This window comes from Gracilinanus agilis, chromosome 1, assembly GCF_016433145.1.
Source record: "Gracilinanus agilis isolate LMUSP501 chromosome 1, AgileGrace, whole genome shotgun sequence".
Lineage (NCBI taxonomy): Eukaryota > Metazoa > Chordata > Mammalia > Didelphimorphia > Didelphidae > Gracilinanus > Gracilinanus agilis.
The window spans coordinates 775,944,385-775,962,507 of NC_058130.1; the positions used below are offsets into that span (position 1 = coordinate 775,944,385).

Genomic DNA, 18,123 nt, shown 5'->3' on the forward strand with positions numbered 1-18,123 from the left:
GGGATCATGGGGGATCAGGGGAGGCAGAAGAAAACTCTGGGGTGAGGAGGGCACCTGGGAGGGGGCAGAGGGTCCTGGTGTGAAGCCCACGCTGTACCTGACCAAGAATCCTCTCTACCATGTCCCTGCCAAGTGCTTCTTAGAGACCTACCGTGATGGGGAGCTCACTACCTCCTGCTCCGGAAAGAAAAAAGCGCCTCATGTCAAGGGTGCATCTGCCCGACTCCAGCTTCCTTCCACTCGTGGTTTGCTGGGGCCGAGCAGGATCTCGGCTTACCTCCTTCTAAACTGAAACAGACCCCGGGAGGCTGGGCCGGCTCGCCCAGGGCCTGTGACGCCAGACACCAGTTAGTCAGTTAACAAGCATTTCGGTGCCAGGCACTGGGGATACCAAGAAAGCCGCATTAAACCCAAGCCAAGGGGGGCATCAAGGAGAGGGGAGGTCCTGGGTTCCAATCCGGCCACAGATCCTCCCTCGCCGCGTGACCCCCATTGCCTAGCCTTTACCACTCTTCTGCCTTGGAACTGAGTCCAAGATGGACGCCTTAGAACGTCGGAGTCTGAGACAAAACCGAGCCAAGCCCCGCTCAGGATGGGCCTTCTGGCTCTTTCCTCCTCCGCAGGGCCGGCCCTGAAGGCAGGGGACCATCTGCAGAGGCAGGACAGAGGAGGTGCTCTGGGCCGCCTGCGTGGGGCAGAGGCGAGGCGAGGACCTGGGCGAAGGCTGAAGGCCGGCCAAGGCCTCTCCGGCTGCCCCCAAGCAGCACGTGGGCCTCAGCCATCTCCCCAGCGCCGGATGGAGGCCGCAGTGGGCCACGGAGGCCGGAGGCCGAGGGGGAGCCGGCGGTACGATGGTGTGGTGGCCGGACGGAACCTTCTGTCTGATGGATGCAGAAATCCCTGTGGACAGACGCCGGGAGGCAGGGAGGGGCGAGAGTGACAACAGCCGCATGACTGGGGAGGGAGAGGGATGATGGGAAAAGGAGCGAGAGGCCGGCTCTGCCACGCCTCTTGGGGAGTGTTTTCCCACATGGTCCTTCAGGGCAATGGAAAGAGCACGGATCTGGGACCAGCCAAATGAGCTCAGAGTGGCCCTTTCCCATTCGGTTTCCCCATCTGTAAAATGGGTATAATAACGGCACATCCCAGGGTGTTGTGAGGATCCGGAGAAAGCTAAGTTGCCTCCTTTGGCTTCTTTGTCTGTAAATTGGGGATAGGAATGCTTGTGTTGGAGGCATCCAGGTGGCTCAGTCGAGAGAGTTGGGGAGACCTGAATTCAAATCTAGCCTCGGATACATCCTAGCTGTGTGTCCCTGGGCAAGTCACTCCAGCCTGTTGGCCTCAGTTTCCTCATATGTCAAATCAGAGCTGGAGAAGGAAACAGCCAACTAGCTGTGTGACCCTGGGCAAGTCCCTTCCCCCCATCTGCCTGGCCCTTGTCCTTCCATCACATATATTAATAACATAGTGGGTATCTGAACACGCAGGCACGGTGTGGCTAGACGGAATGTGCCTCCCTTTAACGCTTGCTAGCCGGGACCCTGGACGAGGAGGCCTGAAAGGGTTCTCATGTGGATTGGTGGAGGAAGTCGCCACACTGGGAGTTCCCCATGTCAAAGACAGCCTCATAGTCTCTAGCACGGGGAAGCTTGCAAAGGGGCCCATTCGATGGTTGCAGCAGCTTTGGGAGGCGGCTCGTCTTTCTATCCAAGCCCTTCCCTTCCCTCTTAGAATCCAGACTGAATCGGTTCCGAGGCAGAAGAGCGGGCGGGCTGGGCAGTGAGGGTTAGGTGACTCGTCCAGGGTCACCCCGGGAGGAAGGGTGTGAGGCCCGGTTAGAACCCAGGCTGCCCCGTCTCCCAGCTCCTCTTCGTGGTCCCGAGCTCTGGCAAAGGCGCCACGTCCTCCGATTTGTGACCTCGGCACGCCCCGGGCTCCGCGCTCTCCCTCTGCCCAGCCCGGACTCCTGCCGTCTCCCCCCTGCGTCGCCTCTGCCCGAGCCATTCCGGCAGCCTCCCGACGGGGCTCCCCACGTTCCGGATCACCCCCCATCGCTCGTCTCCTGCGCTCTGCGGCCCAACTGGCTTCCTCCAGCCCCTCTCGTCCCCCGGCCTGCCATGGCGGGTCTCCCCGGTTACCGGCTCCGCCTTGCGCACATTTTTATGAGGCTTTAGGATCGCTTCGGTCAGAATCTGTTTACTTCTTGGTGTGAGTCTCCTCGGGGGTGATGGCGGAGGGCCTGGCACAGAGGAAGGGCGGGGGCTCCGTGCATCCTGAGTCAGGCTCAGAGGCAGGAAGTTCTGGGTTCAAATCTGGCCTTGGACACTTCCTGGCTGTTCACCCCCCCGGCCCATCTTACTGCTCTTCTGCCTCGGAACCAGCACCCAGCGTCGCTTCTAAGAGGGAAGGGAAGGGCTGAAAAAGAAATATTTATCTACACGGAGCGTGCAGACATCGCGGGGCGGCTTCACGGCGTGTGGAGAGCCAGACGGCAGGCTGTGGAGACGCTGAATGTCCGAGCCCCGAGGAGGGCCGGGAGGCAGGAGGGCCGAGCGGGGACGCCGGACGTCGTTCAGGCCACAGGCGATGGCTGTGTGAGTGCAGAGATGTGGGAGGCGCGTCCCGGCCCGGTGTGGAGGGTGCCCGTGGCGGGCCCCGCGGGAAGGCAGCGAGGTAGCTCCAGAGCATGGGGACCTCGTCACGAGAACCAGGAGGAGCCCCGCTCTGCAAGGAGGCTTCCCCACAGGAAGGCGGGGACCCCCCAACGTGGGAGCAGGGTTTCAGAGCCAGACGCCGGCGGGGCGAAGGGGGGGCCACGAGGCTCTGGAGCTCCCAAGAGCACCCTTCTGAGGATACAGCAGGGCAGACGCAGGGCAGCTCCGCTTCTTTGGCCACTTCGAGGGCTCTGCCAGGGGTTCGGGGACCCAGGCTGGACCCAGGCCTGCTGGGCTTGCACGGGGGACGCTTGCAGGAAATCCACGCGGCTCTCTAGGGCTGAGCCCCCCAGACGGCACGGCTGGAAAGGGACCCGCAGCCAGAGGAGGTGAAAGGACGGCCCTTCGGGGAGCCCCTCATGTGACTACGCTACAGGCCGGGCCAGCCAGCCACCAGGAATTCAAGGCCCAATTCCATGCCTGGTGGCCCGGGTGCGAGGGGGATGATGCCAGCGGCCGACAGACGTCTCCAGACACACTCGTGATGGTAAGATGTCACTTTTATTGTTTCTCTTTCTGAAAACACGAGTAAACATACAATATATATATCTCTTATTTATATATATTAGATATATTTACTGCAAGGGCCGAAGTCCTAGCCCACCCCCTCTGCCGGACTCTAACTCTCGTTATTGGGGGGAGGGGAAGAAAAAAAATTAGTGTCACTGGTTGCCCAAAGCGATCATTCTTTATTAACAAACAAAACCATTCGGAGGTCCGGCAGGAGGCCGCGGCCAAACCTCCCGACCCAGGGGATGGTGGCAGCGAGCCCCAGGCCTCGGCAGGAGCCCTGCCCGGGCGGCCCTTGTGGGTGAGGAGCCGAGCGGCCCTGCACACGCTGAAGCTTTCTTGGGGCCCTGCGGGGCAGCGGCTGGCCGGGGGAGGTGAGAGGGGAGGATCCCCGGAGCACCCGGGAGGGGACCTGAAGAAGCCGAGGGAGGGAGGACGGGATGAGCGGCAGCCCAAAGGCCCGGCTCCGAGCGAGGCCCAGGCAGATGGACTGTGGGAGGTTTCAGCCAAAGCAAACATGGGGGAAGGAGAAAACGGTGTGGGGCCGCCATCTTGCCTGAGAGAGGGGGTCCCTGCTAGCCCCACCTCCCCGCGCCTCCTAAGGACAGAATAGCGCTCCGGCTGAGGAGGGGGACGCCCGACGCAGGTTCTTTGACAGAGAAATTCAGGAAAAAGCCCAAGAGACAAAGGTCTTCCCAGGGTCTGTTTGGGGCCTGAATGTGGGAGAACAGTGATGTGCTCTGGCCTAGGAGGAGAGAGGGGAGACGGGGCCCCCCAACACGGCCCCCAATTTCTTTCACCGGGGGGGTGTCGGAAGGACGGTCCCCAGGGAAGCCCCGGCACCAACCGGCGTCGCCATTCCCCCCGCACAGGCCCCTCGTCCCTTCCCCGGGCCCGGCAGAAGTGGGCGTCACGGGGCCCTGCAGCTCGATGTCCAACGGGAAGCCTTCTCTGCTGGCGCCTCTCCCGGGAGTCCCTTGGCCTGGGGAGGAGGGGGCGGGGGGCCATCAGTTCTTGAGGATGGTCTCGTAGGCCTGGTAGACGTGCTGAGACACCTCGGGGGCTCGGCACTTCAGGGACAGCTGGAGGGAAGACAGGAGAGAAAGGGGTGCTGGGCAGGCCCCCCGTCTCCTACAGAGGGAAGGGGGCTCCGGGCGAGGCCCGCTTGCCTGCAGATGTGCCCTGCACGAAGCAGGGGGCGACGCTCCAGCCTCCTCCACCACGTCGGCCCAGAGACCCAAATATACCTCCAGCCCACACAGCTGCTGGCGGCAGGCTCTGCGCTCTGCCAGGAGAGGAGGGGATGAATCACCGCCGCAGGTTGTCAGGGAGCCCCTCCCAGGAGGCTCGAGGCAAGTGGGGAGCGGAGGGGACCGGTGTGCCGGGAGCCATTACAGAGATTGGGGGATGAGGGCGTCCCCCTCCCCTCGCCTCCCTTCCCCTCCCCGCTAGCCTCCCCCCAGCCTCGCCTGCCCTCTCGGCCAAAGGGAAGCCGCCTGGTCAGCGGCCTGTGGCTCGGGGCAGGAAGGCCCGGGTTTCCGGGGTTTCCGTTAGAGCAAGTCCCCTAACATGTCTCGGCCTCGGTTTCCTCATCTGTAAAATGGGGACGTGATGGTGGGGCAGCAAACAAGACGCTGCGCTCGGCATCGCCGCCATCCTCACCGAGCAGACCATCCCCGCCTGCCCTCCTCCTTCCAGAGATGAAGGACGTGAGCTGCCCCGGGAGGGCTGCCGTGGGGTCGCCTCGTCCTCTGCTCCCGGGCGCCGGCCCAGCGGTGGGACGGAGCTGGCCAAAGGCCGGGGGCGTCCGCGAGAGGGAGGACAGAAGGCAGGAGGCGGGTGCGCAGGCTCCGCGCCAGGGCCATATGGGGAGCCGGGGAGGCGGGATAAACACGCCCACTCAGGCCCCAGCCCGGGCCCCTCGCCAGCGCCAGGCTGGATGCCGGCAGGGGAGGGAAAGGCAGGTGCTGGGGGTGGGGAAAGGAGGCGATGCCCCCCCGGCCCCCCCAAGAGCGAAGGGAGCCCGGAAAAAGAACTTCCTTCTCCCGGTTTTTCATCCTGTTTTCTGAGAACAGAATCCATTACATTCAAGGCTGGCAAGAGCCGGGCCAGCTCCGAATCACCTGGGAGGGGAGGGGAGAGCGCGGGGCGACCCGGCCCGGCGGGGGGCTGCCAGGAGCCTTACCGTGAAGTTGGGGTTGCCAGGCTGGATCCGAAGCTCGGCCAGCACCCAGATGCCGTTGGTGAGCTTCAGGGACTGGTACAGCATGTCTTGGCCCTCCACGTTCCTCTTGGCGATGGTGAAGATGTTGCTGCCCTGCAGTTTGCTGCTCACAGCCTCTGGGGAAGGGATCAGAGGGGGAATGGCGGCGGGGTCCTCCTCCTCACGCCCGGGGCCCCTCGGCCCAGCCGCCCCCGGGCTCACCTGCATTGAGCGGGCAGTCTTTGATCTGGAACTGGGCCTCGTTCTCATTGGGGATGTCCTTCCACGTGGCCAGGAACATCTGCCGCTCTGACGAGAGAGAAACGGGGCTGAGCCCAGGCGGCCGGAGCTCCCCTCCCAGGCGATCGCCCCTCGGCAGGCCACTCACCCATCTTGCCGTCCTCCACAAAGAGGATGTGTAACGGGTACAAAGTGCTGAAGTAGAAGACATCAATGTTGTTCTTCACAGCCACCTGGGGAGAGGAAGGGAACGAGGTGGCGGCCAGGCCCCCCGCCCCGGCCCCCCGCCCAGCTCCGCGGCCCCCGGCCTCCAGCCCGCTGAGCCCACCTCGGGGAAGGGCCTCCCCGCGGGCCACATGTCTATGCTTTATCCCATTTCATCTTGGCGAAAATAAAGACTGGGGGCTGCCCTTGAGAGAGCCGAGGGCCCGCCTGGCCCCTGGAAGGGGGCGTGAGGGAGGCCGGGAGGCCGAGCTTCCTCCTTCCCCAGTTCTCCGGCCGGACGCTCCCCTCACCACCCTGCCTGCCTCGGCGTGCCCTGGGCCGAGCGTACCTGCAGGTTGTTCAGGGGGTCCATCTTCATGACGGAGCCCACAGTGTTGAGGGGGAGGGAGATCTCCACCGTCTGGTTGGGACTCAGGGGGGCGTGGACCTGGAGGGGGGCCGCGGGGGCCAGGCCGAAGCTGATGCGGCAAACACAAGCGAAGGCTGAATTAACATCCGGGACGAGCCGAGAGCTTACGGTTCGACTCGCTGGCACACTGCCCGGGACACGGCCCAGACGTCCGGGCTGCCCTGAGGCCGTGTTTTTGGGCCAAGTCTAGGGGGCTCTCCCGGGCGTTTCTTCTGCGGCCCCCATGGAAGGCTTCCTGCCTGAAATGGCCAGCAGCAGCCACGCTCAGGCAGGGGAGGCCCAGGAGGTGGAGGGAAAAGCAGAGCCCGAGTTGCGGTCCTCTTGCTCTGGGCCCCTACCCAGACCCCTTCAGGCCCTGCTCTGGCCCACATCTGCCTCGGACTTTGGACAGTGACTTCAGCTGCCCCCAAGCGAGGGGCCGGGCGTGACCAGTGCCGGGCTCGAGCTTTCCGATTCTGGGACTCTGGGCGTCTGGGTCGCCCCCCCACCCATCGGCATGTCCTGCTGCTGACCTTTGGCCCCAGCTCATAGCCCTTCGGAGATTTCCCAAGGGAAGCTGGCTTACACGGGCTGGACTAGGGAGGGCGGGCCACTGAGGCCCCCCACCGCACCCCACCATCACGGAGGACCCCAAAGGGCTCCTGAGACTCTTCCCTGACTGGCCCGGGGCTGAGGCTGGTTCTTTCAGCCAACCCTTGATTTCAGGGTGGGCCGGTGGGGGCCCCCCTGGGAAGAGTCAGAATTGAGGTGCCAACCGCGGAGACTGCAGTGCAGGCCTCCCTGGCACCTCAGGAGAGGCTGCACCAGGGTTGTGGGCTGCCGGCCCCGAGCCCATCTCGCTCCTGCACCCCCACGCTGCACCCTTGGGTGGCCCTGGGCAGTCAGCGAGTGCCCCCTCCTGGCCCGGCCCTGCTCACAAACCACACCGGCTGCCAGCTTGTGGGGTTACCTGTTGCGGTTGAACTGGATGGCAAAATCGGACATGACCTGCAGGGCCTTGTTGGTGAGCAGGAGGTCCATGGAGATGGAGCCCACCTGGCGGGTGAAGGTGCCCGAGATCTCCAGGCCTTTGGCTTTCATGGCAGGGAGCCAGACCTGCAAGAGAAGGCCAGCAGAGGGGAGGGCTTGGTGGTCTAGAGGAAGATCCAGGTTCAAATCCTACCTTGGGCTCTTGCTGGTGGGTGACCCGAGGCTTTGCCTTATGTGCCTGGAGCTCCCGGAGGCCAGCGGTGTGTGTGGGCGCACATACATGTACGTACACGTGTGCCCCCAAGCTGAACTCGAAGGGCCCTCGTTCTAGGCTGGAGGAATGAGGCTGCCTCTTGGCCTTCGTCCAGCGGCCGGCCCAGGCCCTGCCACAACAGATCTCTGGGCAGTTCTGGTGACCGCCTGTGGTCCTTGCCGGCATGCGATCCCTCAGAGGGCCCGAGAGGTAGGGGCAGACTGGCGTCTTACAGCCGGGGAGCGCTCAGGAAGGGACTGCCCTGATACACAGGCTCAAGGCCACCTCTCCACGCTGACCAGGCTGGAGTGCGATTTCCTCCAAGGGGGAGGCGGGCTCTGACTCGGGGGCTGAAATCTATGGCACCATCAGCCAGCCCTCATGTGCACGCCGCACACACGGTTGAATCAAATGCTGGCAGGAAGGGCCTCCACGGTCACGTCCCTGGCTAGGTCGCCCCCAGGATCCCCCACTGCCACCTGGCAGGCATGGCTGAGGCCCTCACGGGCAGGGCCTTGAAGCCAGCGGCCCAGGCCACTTCTTAGGGTTTCCTAACTGAGGATCCTGGGAGAAAAGGACACAAACCCTGGCTCTGGCCAAGATGTGGGTGACGAGCAGAGCAAGCCCTGCAGGCGGCTTTAAGAAGCGCTGCCCTCCCCTGTGGGAAGCGAAGCTCCTCCTGGAACGAGGCAGGCCCAGGACTTACTGCTTTCGGAGCCACATAGGAGCCTGACAGGCCTCCCACTCCGCTGGTCAAGTCAAAGAGGTCCCCCAAGCCACCGCCGATGGGCGCACTCAGGGTGGCGGGCATCGTCCCTGCGGGAGGTGCAGCAAAATTGGTGCCTCCCATCTGGAAAGAGACAGAGAGAGTGGGTGAGGGCGGGCTGGAGGGGGCACGTTAGCAGGCCCGAGAAAGAGAGGCAGGAGCTGTGGGGACTGAGTACTCACTGCAGGGCTTCCACTCACATCGCCTCTAGGCTGCAGAGACAAGAAAGAGCCCAGTAACTGGAGAGCCAGGACGGAAACTCCCCTTTGCCCCTGGGGAAGCCCAAGGCTGGGGAAGGCCACGAGAAGCCTTCCCAGCTGGGCGATGGCCCAGCCAACAGTTGCTACACCCACACTGACAGGGCACCCCAGACACATCCACCAAAGGGATTTAGAACCAGCTCAGACTCCCCCCAGGGCTGAGATTGCACAGAGAAGCCCCGGCTAGAGAGTAGTGCTGGGAGAGACTGAGAAGCAGGATGACAGAAATCCTGTGAAGTGCCATGAGCCTGGGGGGACACTGGCAGCAGCAGGAGGGAGTACCCCTCTGACTTTATAAACCCCAACGTGCCCAAGGCAGAGCTGCTCGGCTCTTCCCTAAGGCTGCTGTGGCCCAGTCCAACAGGAGGGGAAGGGAAGACATAACCCGGGCACCTGGGGAGATTTTAAAGGTGGAGAAGAAGCCTGATCCCTACCCCTTCAGACTCGTCCCCCATCTCCAAGCAGATGCAGCCAAGGTGAAGAGGACAGTCAGCCACATGCAGAGAGAGAGAAGCCAGGAGCAAAGAGACAGACACAACATAGACAAGGAAGAGAAAGAAAGGGAAGGAGGGAAAAAAGATTAGTCAGAAGAGATTTCTACTCTGGCCAAAGCTCTGCCGGTGGGCAAACCTGGAGAGAAAGGCCTTCCCTACAGACTCATCTAGACAGTCTCCCCCTATGCTGGAGCTGCTCCTAGCTAGCTCCCCACGCGGCTATACATCCGAGACACGGATTCTCAGAGCCACCACTGCAGTAGCAGCACGTGTCCTGGACCATGCCAGGCCCTTTGCAGGGCTTCCCCCTCTCCTCTAACTACTCTTGGCACCACTCCATGCACGCCCGCTGGAGGCTCTACCAAGCCCCAAGTCCTCCACAGAGTGAGTCACCCCCAGTTTCTGAAGACGCATACATACATGACCTTGAAGGGCCAAAAGAACTGTCTGGGGGCCAAAGATGGAACACTGAGCCTAGGTCTGGTCCCAGTGGCTCAGGTCAGTCGGTTTGGGGATACCCTTCCATGAAAAACAAGGGAAAGCGTCCTGACATACCAGGCTGTCCAGACCTCCGCCAAGTAGGTCCACGGCTCCCATCTGGACTGAGGCTGTGGTCAGAGGGGGCCCGCTCACAGGGGGGCCCAGGTCCAGGTTAAGCAGGTCACCAAGGAGGTCACCCTGGGCAGGGATGACGGCTGGCTGCTCACTGGGGGGTGCCCCTGTAGGGGCGGCCTCAGGGCTCTCAGCACTCTCACTCCTGCCACAGAAGACAGAAGAAAGGGAAACAGTAAGCTGGGCAGGGCAGACCACTTGTCTTGGGCCCCAGCAGCAAACCCACCTTTCTGTGTGACTGAGTTATAAAGCTAGAAACAGCAGGAGAAACTCAGCCACCTCCAGGCATCTTGGCAGAGCACGCCTGGGTACCAAGTCAGGTCTGGAGGGGACAGAGGACAATCTTCTGTCACCCCTACCCAGAGGCCTCTGGGAGGCTGAAGCCAGTGCTCTTTTTCCACCAGGGACATGTTCCAGCAAGCACTCAATCACCATTAAACTGAACTGACCCAGCTGAGGGAAGGAGGACCCCAGATCATCCTGAAACCATGTCAAATGCCAAAGCCCTGCAGAGCAGGTGGGAATGATGCCCTCTCCAGGGCAGGGAAATGACTAACTATTCAGCAAGGCTCATTCCCTGTTTGAGCCCAGCCACACACAGCCACCAGGTCCTCGGATCCCAGGGGTGGGTGAATCTCAAAGGGAGCAGAGCTGTTCCACTGAGCTGACTGGCTAGGCTGGATGCCCTGGGGTCTGGCCAGCTCCCTCCCTGCTGGGCCTGGTACTCACGAGCCCGTGCGTGGGGGCAGGCTTTTATGCACCACCCCCCGACTGCCCTCCACAAAAGCACTAGGGGGCTTGTGGTAGACGGAGGCCAGCGTGCCGATGTAGCAGATGAGCTCATCAAGAAGGGTGGGCTCAATGAGGTCAGTCTCCTCTGAGATGAGCGGCTTCTCGGCCAGGACCACTTCCTTGGCTGCCACGGGGTCTGTAGAGAGCAGGCGCCAATAGATGTAGCCTCGGTCCCGAAGATCAGGGTTATCAGAGTCCTTCGTGGGAGGAGGTAGGCATGGGGTGGACAGAGAAAAAGGCCCAGAGGAGGTCAGAGCAGGGCAGCAGCTGATACCCTCAAGTCAGCCCTCATTGCACAGAAGCTTGTGATTTTTTTCTCCCCAACACTCACCCCCATCCCCAAACCGTCCAAGGAGAGGTGGGGAACAGTGATGGACAAAGGGGATTTCATCTTCTAGATGGGAGAAACGCAGGACCCTGCAACATCAGGGTCACAGGTCCTGGGCCCTCTGGCCTAGTCTTGGCTCTTTTGTTCCCTGTTCCCACACCAGAGCCCCATAGCTATCCACAACTGCCCTTTGTGGCTGTGGCACAGGACACTGAGCCACACCACACACATTCCTTTCGCCACAATGGTGGAGCATCCTTGAATCCTAGGCCTCTGTAGCCGCATGGTAAGCTCACTGGGGCAGGGGGCAGGCTGGCTCATTCTCCCATGTCCCCTCAGGGCTAGGCTTGTCCAAGGAACTAAAGGCAGTCCTACTGTTGCTGGTCAACTCCAGTCTACCTTTCCTTCCTCCCTGCCAAGAGATGGACAGAGGCCTTGGGACCCACCTGAGTGGCCAGGCTGAGGACCTGCTGTACCAGCTCCTGGGTCTCTGTTGGCTTCTTCAGGAAGAGCTTCACAATAGCTGTCAGCAGCTGGAGCTGGACCTGAGGAGGAGAGAGAAGCATGAGGGTTTGCTGAGGGCAGGCAGGGCATAGGTGACAGAGAAGCCCATTATCCACACCTCAGTGGGGAAGCCAGGGGCCACATTCTCCACGAAAGAAGCCAACAAAAGACCCAAGAAGCCACCATGGTGGAGAGAAGGGCTAGGAGAGCATCTGGCCTAAACTAGCCAATCCTGCCTGGGTAGGCTGGAGTCCTGGGAATGACTGGCAAGGGCTCTCCTCTCACTGATGCGAGGTACACCAAGAGGCCCACATGTAGCCCACAACCCACATTTCTATGGCACCTGTAAGCTCTCCAGTACTCTGCTTAGAACAGCTCCAAAAGGCAGCGGGAGCAAATGCGACCCGTTTCTGTGGCCAAGAAAGCAGAATCTCCAGGAGAATAAATAACTTGCCTGATGTCACAGCAAGAATGAGGTGGAGACAGGACTTATACCCAAGTCCCAAACTCTGGAAGGACAAAGCCCAGGACCCCTGGCCAGGGCCCTTCTGTGGCCATTCCAGCTGTCCTCACTTATAGACCCTGTGTGGGAGATGATAGGGCCCAGCCAGATCTTACAAACATCCACCAAAGGGCAGAGATGAGGTAAGGGCCCCGTCTTCTGATGTACAGCCCAGGCCTCCTTTTCTGATGGCTGTGGGGCAGGAGGCCGAGACCTGGGATCTGACTCCTGACTCCACTACCTCCTGCCTAGATGACCTGGGCAAAGTTACTTTCTCTCTTTGGCTTTTGCTTGGGTGACAAAGGCCATTCTGACTCTCGACTCCATAGACTTAGCTGGCCCTGGCTGAACACCAGAAAGCACCTGAGATGCCGTCCACAGTGGTGTGCAGGATGAGTGGCCTCTTGCCTGGCTGCTCACTGTCCTGAGTCAGGGCTGGGAGGCCCTCTATACTCAAAGCTTTTGAGAAGAGACAGGCCACCATAGGGCTCCCAGGACTGTTTCCCAACAGAAAATTAGTCCCTGGCTTGGGACAGCTCTGAGGGAGGAGGAAGAGGAGAAGAACAGAGGCAGCTGTGCAGCTCCATCTCCAGGGGCCTGTCAGCCCCATCATGCCTATAGAAATCAGTTACTTAATTATTCCAGCCCACACGGCAGGCTAATAAGGAGGAGTGGAGGATGTAAGTCCAGGAGGCTATTGGAGTTGGTCATTCTTAGGAGGCAGCAAGAAGGGGAAGTGGGGAGTGGACCAGCCTCTCTGACTGTCCCTGGGACCACCACATGTACTGATGCCTACCCTAAAGGGCTGTTAGAGGGGGCCACAGCTATGAAGGGAGTCTACGGCCTGGTTTGAGACAAAAGTCTTGGCTTCTAGGACGACAAGCTCCTCTAGAGTGCACTTTGCTTCCATCTCTTGTCCTGGTCTCCACAATGTCTAGCACATGGTAGGTGCTCACTAAAGCTGAGACTGACTGATCCCAAAGAGGCTGGTGAGAACCAGGGCTGCCTGCACAAAGGCTGGCCTCTTCCTCCTCTGGCTTAGGCGACCCTTAGGACTAGGCTCTTTTGGATCCCAGTTCCCCTCAGAATGACTTTCCATCTTAAGGTGTCATATCAGTGGCCTGCTAAGAGTTAGTGGGGCAAGAGAGGAGACTCTTCACACAGGTCCCTCCTCTCTCTCCATGAGATAGGCTGCTCCATGACATCAGCTTGGGCTGGGACTCCAGAACCCCAGGAATGTGGGTTTCTACTTCCCTCTACCTGATACCAACCCTCAAATTCTACTTGGGCTTTTTCTGGGTGTGTGAACAGCAATGATCAGCTCTGCTGATGTAAGTGCAAGAGCTTCCCAGCTGCCTCCTCCTTTGATCTCCCCAATTCTTTCTCTGTGTGTGAGTCTATGGGGCAGGAGGAGGAGGGGCTGTCATGTACCTGCAGGCTCAAGCCAGAGGTAAGGCTGCTCTGTCCCTCTCTCATCTTGACTCAGAGGCTCTGGGGAGTGCCTGTTTGGGATGATTGACTCTCCTCCTCCTTCACAGGGAGTAAACATTCAGAGCACCTTTGGTGACTCCCCCTGGGCACAGAACCACCACCATACCCATGCCCCCGGCACTGTAAGGTGCTGGGAGGATGGGACGTGGCCTCCCCTGAGTCCTTCTCTCCTCCTGGGCACTCCTCCCTCCCAGGTGCTCCCCTTACCTGGGTGCTTTCATCATGGAAGCCCTCCAGGAAACTTTCCAGGAGCTCATCGGCATTGTCGATCCTCTCAGCGTACTCCCCCACAATCCAGATCATGGCTGCGCGTGCCTCCGGCTCATCCAAGGAGTCCAGGTTCTCGCACAGGGTGGCGATCACGCTCTCATACCTGTGGGCCAAACGGGAGCAGGGTGAGCAGGGCCAATGGAGAAGGCTGCTGGAGCCTCCCAGGAGCTGGCTCTGTAGCAGTGCAGAACCCCAGGATCTCAGAACTAGAAAGGACCTTCAGCCCTAACACTGTCACATGGGAAACATGAAACTCGGCGTAGAGGGCTCGCCGGCATGTGCAAGGTCACTCTGTGCCCAAAGGAGGCCCCAAGACTTCCCCGAGCCTCCTCACAGCAGGAAGGAGTGTAGAAATGAACAGGGGAACAGGAGCTGTTGCCACGGCAGCTGAATTGTGCCCCTGACGCTCCTCTGCTCTCAAGGTCACCTCTGGTGACAGCAGCATCCAAAGCACGAGGCCCTGATTATTTGCTGCTGGTCCCTCCTGTCTCCCTGAGGCCTAAAGCTGGAGACAGTATAAAACTCAATCATGCTCCCTGGGCACCATGGCCTCTGGCATGGGGCAGGGCACAAGAGGTGAGGGAGGGGGTGTGGTTCTGGGTCTGTCAGGGTACATACTTGTTGGGGTACTTGCGGAAGATGTCCTTGATCACCACAATGGCCTCCTGCACCACATAGTTGACCTTGGTCTGGATCAGGTCTAGCAGTGTGCTCACACAGCGTTCAGCAGATTGCTGCAAGGACAGAGCCCACATCAGGGGTCAGAGGGGAATGAGGCACCGTTGGGAGAAATGAGGCAGGGCTGTGGGGGAATCTCCTCCCCAGGAACAGAGAATAAGAATAACTCAAAGAAAGTCCCTCAGGGAGGGGAAGATGGACCACACCCCAGAGCCCAGGTTGTCCTCTACCTTTGTGGCTAAAAACTGCCACCCTGTTCACTGAAACAAAAGGGATGGGTCCAAGGAGAGCTCACCCCTAAAGAGCACCATGCTTTTGGAGCTAGGGAAGAGGAGCTACCCAAGGGCTCCTTCAGCCTGAGCCCCAGCCCTCCCCAGGATAACTCGCCAGAGGTTTAGGTGTCACACTAGCAGGGCATGGGTCAGGAAGAGGGCTTGGCATGAGGATAGAGCAGGTGGTGGGGACAGAGCACTAACCCTGTAGTCAGAAGGCCTGGACTCACACTTGGGGCTGCCTCTGTGTGTGGCCTCAGACAAATGACCTCCTTTCCCTGGCCCTCAGTTTCCCCCACTATAAAATGAGAACACTAAGCTAGGTAGCCAGCCTCCAATTTCCTTTCCAGATGTAGATTAGGTCCAGGAGGCCAAAGAGTGAAGGCAGTAGCCTGAAGAGGATGACAGAACCTGGAGAGATGCAAGCCCAGGGTGGGATGTCACCTGGGAGCAGGCATGCTGCAGATAGTTTTCCACAAAGGAAGTTTGCCCTAGAAAGGTCTGCCTCACTAGGCAAGCTGGCCAGACACACCTGTCTGGCTGCACAGGTTCCCTTGGCCTGAGCTCCTGCAGCGTAACCCCCAGTTTCTAGTGATCTGAGGGGGTCCGGCTCCTCTACACAGTCATGAGTGACCTCCAAACCCATGACCCGAGTGCCCAAAGGAAAGGGAAGAAAGAAAGCCATCAAGGGACAGGTGAGCCCCACCACCAGGACCTGGGAGCCCTGAGGGAGACGAGGGGTTGGGGTTCCCAAGGGTTCCTGCTCCCCGATAGGGCCAGATGTTGTCTGGGAGGATGAGGGGCTCAGCTTCCTGGGGCTGGTTCTGGGCATGCTCACCTCCACCTTGATGGCACAGCGGCCAATGGCACGGACAGCCTTGCGTACAAAGTCCACATCCACTTCTGTGGCGTATTCCTTCAATTCTGCCAGCACCTGCCACAGAACCATGTAGTGAGATGCAGCTAGTCAGGAGTAGATCCGCTAGGTGCCTCCTAAGAGGCTTTACAAAGGTGCAGACTGTAGGGCAGGGGTCAGCAACGTATGGCTCTTTCTGCAGGAGCCATAAAGTCCATTTTTTTCAGGCGCTATTACAGGAGGGCACTGTGAGCACTGTACGGCTCTCACGAAATTACATTTTAAAAAATGTGGCGTTTATGGCTCTCAAGGCCAAAAAGGTTGCCGACCCCTGCTGTAGGGGGTGGTTGGGGGCAATCTGGGAGCAGGGACCTACGGTCCCCTGGGGGCTGTGGAAAGGAAGGGGCTTGAGGGCTGGGGTGCCGGCCAGAATCCCCTGGGAACAGAGCCTGAGGCTCCCCACGAGGCAGCCCAGGGCTGGCTGACCTGGGCAATGTTGGCTTGGGAGGCCAGGCGGATCATGATGTCCAGTTTTTCTAGCTTCACATAGATGGGATCGTTGTACTTGACAAAAAAGACCTTCATCTCATGCTTCAGGATCTCCGGCCTAGAAGGGAGAAGGCAATCCTGAGAATGACCCAGGAGGCAAACTCCAGGCAGGACACATTCTCCTGGGTCTTTCTCGTCCTACCGAAGCAACTGGCTCAGGGTCTTTGCATTCAGATCATCTAGTAATGACTGAGTGCCACAAAGCGCCAAACATGGCAGGTTTGTCCTGAATGCCAAGGAGATGAACCCGAATCCATGGGCAGTTAGGCACGAGGCCTGAGGCACAGGAAGGAAGGGAAGGAAGAGGGAAAACAAGTCTGCAGAATGCCTTAGGGGACTCGGAGCAGCACCGATGGCTGTCTTTCTGGTCCTGACCATTGGTGTGGTCAGGAGGGCTGGCCACGACCAGAGGGACCTCAGAATCCAAGTAGTGGCAGGCAGCCTGATGCAGAGCCCAACCCGAGCCCCTCCAGCAGCAACTTAGGGAGAATCTTCCCTGCCTGCCCCTCAAGCCCTTGGGGAGAAGGATGGAGTTGGCACAAGAGGGATCTCTCTTGAACTGAACCAGCCTCTGATTAGCCTCTGCCAGCCGTTACGGACACTCCCCCCAAAGTCCCTGAGCCCCTCCCGATGTACCCTCACAGGAGCAGGCTGGCGGTCACCTTTTCTGCACAATGAGGTTGATGTTCCGCAGGGCCACGTACTGCAGCTCTGGCTCGGCCGACAGCAGGGTGACCAGAGGCGGTGCCAACTTCTTCAGGAGAGTGCCGTAGTAGTCGAGATCCTTGGAGAGCATCTCCATGAACTTCATCAGCACCTTCACCGCTGACAGCACCACAGCAGAGTTGGCATGAGAGAGCCGAGGGGTCACACGCTCACAGATGCTGAGGACGAGCGGTGTTCCCCATTCCACAACAAACAAGAGAGAAGGGGAAACGTGACCCTCCATGCCAGAGAACAGAATCACTGCACTTCAGGACCCCCCAGACGGGGAGGCCAGCATACCCGTGAGCACCTGCGCCAGTCCTTTCCTGAGGCCCCCCTCCAACGTTACATGCAGGGGAGCCACTTAACTGTTAGAAGGCAGATCCTTAAGATGTGACACTTGGGAACCCACCAGGACCAGGGCCCAAGGGAGCCCCGCCCTCTCCTCCTCACCTCTGCGCTTCCCGGTCATCCTTGGGCATGTAGTTCGCCAGGCAGTCCAAGATAAAGATCTGCCCCCACTCTGTGCACTCATTCAAGGCTGTCAGCAGCTTGTTGATTGACTGTGGGTTCAGGTCCAAGAGGTTGCTGCTCGGGTGAGACTCTGCTATCTCTGAGAGGGCAGCCACAGCATTGGCCACCACCTGGAAGGTAAGGGCTCTCATCAAAGGAGGGCTCCCAGTGACATGAGGCACCAGATCAGATCTGTGGGATCCACATGCACCCCCACCCCCATCATTCTCCCCTGTGAACTCCCTGACAGCAGGGATTGCTCCATCTCCATCAGCACAGTGCCAGGCACACAGTAGTGCTTATTACATACTTTAAGTTTGGCTGACTGAATGGAGCTTCACCTGGGGAGCAGCATTTGGAATCTTGGACTCCCTCGATTCCCCTTCCATCTGTAAAATGGGCCCACAAACCCTCCATCAGATAAGCACAAGAACAGGATGGTCATAGAGATGTCTTTGGCATGCAAAGCTCCCCTCTCCAGGTTATAATGAAGGCTCAGAGGAAGTGAGGGTCCCCAAAGCTTAAATGAGCTTATGGCTCTCTTGAGGAAGTGGTGCCTGGGCAAGAGCCCCTCCCCACCCCCACAGGCTGACCCTGTCTCCAGAGGGTTGAGAAATCTTGGCAGGAAGAGTGCCAAGCAGTCCTGGGTTAGCCAGGCCCCAGGAGACCTTGGCCACCGTGCTTGAGCCTCATACTTGGCAGAGCCTGGGGAAGGTCACAATCTCCTTCCTGCTCTCCCCTTCTTAGAGCCAGAGGCTGCTTTGTCCAAGCCTCTGGCTGCCTCCCAGGTCATCTGGATAGGGACACTTGGACAGGCGTGTGTTCTGGTGGAGAGAGCAGCTGAGGCTCTCTTGAATGTCAATGGGGCCTCTCATGAGGCACCCACACGGGCAGGATGAGGGGGGCTGTCAGCTGACAGAGACCAGGGTGGTGCAATGAGGGGCACCCTGAGTTTGGAATCAGAAGGGTCTTCCTATGCTGGCTTGGCTACAGCAGCATTGGGCACCT

At 59.8% G+C, this 18,123-nt stretch overlaps 1 protein-coding gene across 4 annotated transcripts in view; it reads right to left on the reverse strand.

The window, feature by feature from the left end:
• Positions 1 to 3,383: 3,383 nt before the first annotated feature.
• The window catches only part of AP1B1 (adaptor related protein complex 1 subunit beta 1), a 39,106-nt gene continuing 24,366 nt past the window's right edge, over positions 3,384 to 18,123 (reverse strand). The window contains exons 6-23 of one of the 4 annotated variants that reach the window (XM_044674160.1): positions 17,056 to 17,246; positions 16,560 to 16,781; positions 15,835 to 15,955; positions 15,331 to 15,426; positions 14,161 to 14,276; positions 13,480 to 13,645; positions 11,222 to 11,320; positions 10,385 to 10,644; positions 9,599 to 9,800; positions 8,984 to 9,004; positions 8,472 to 8,501; positions 8,230 to 8,373; positions 7,251 to 7,396; positions 6,221 to 6,350; positions 5,816 to 5,900; positions 5,650 to 5,736; positions 5,410 to 5,564; positions 3,384 to 4,306 (exon numbers count right to left, since the gene is read on the reverse strand). In XM_044674160.1, coding sequence (XP_044530095.1) covers positions 4,232 to 4,306; positions 5,410 to 5,564; positions 5,650 to 5,736; positions 5,816 to 5,900; positions 6,221 to 6,350; positions 7,251 to 7,396; positions 8,230 to 8,373; positions 8,472 to 8,501; positions 8,984 to 9,004; positions 9,599 to 9,800; positions 10,385 to 10,644; positions 11,222 to 11,320; positions 13,480 to 13,645; positions 14,161 to 14,276; positions 15,331 to 15,426; positions 15,835 to 15,955; positions 16,560 to 16,781; positions 17,056 to 17,246 — 2,346 coding nt within the window. In that variant the 3' untranslated portion in view covers positions 3,384 to 4,231. The remainder of the gene's footprint in view (positions 4,307 to 5,409; positions 5,565 to 5,649; positions 5,737 to 5,815; positions 5,901 to 6,220; positions 6,351 to 7,250; positions 7,397 to 8,229; positions 8,374 to 8,471; positions 8,502 to 8,983; positions 9,005 to 9,598; positions 9,801 to 10,384; positions 10,645 to 11,221; positions 11,321 to 13,479; positions 13,646 to 14,160; positions 14,277 to 15,330; positions 15,427 to 15,834; positions 15,956 to 16,559; positions 16,782 to 17,055; positions 17,247 to 18,123) is intronic. The other 3 variants (XM_044674169.1, XM_044674175.1, XM_044674184.1) reach the window with 3 other exon arrangements.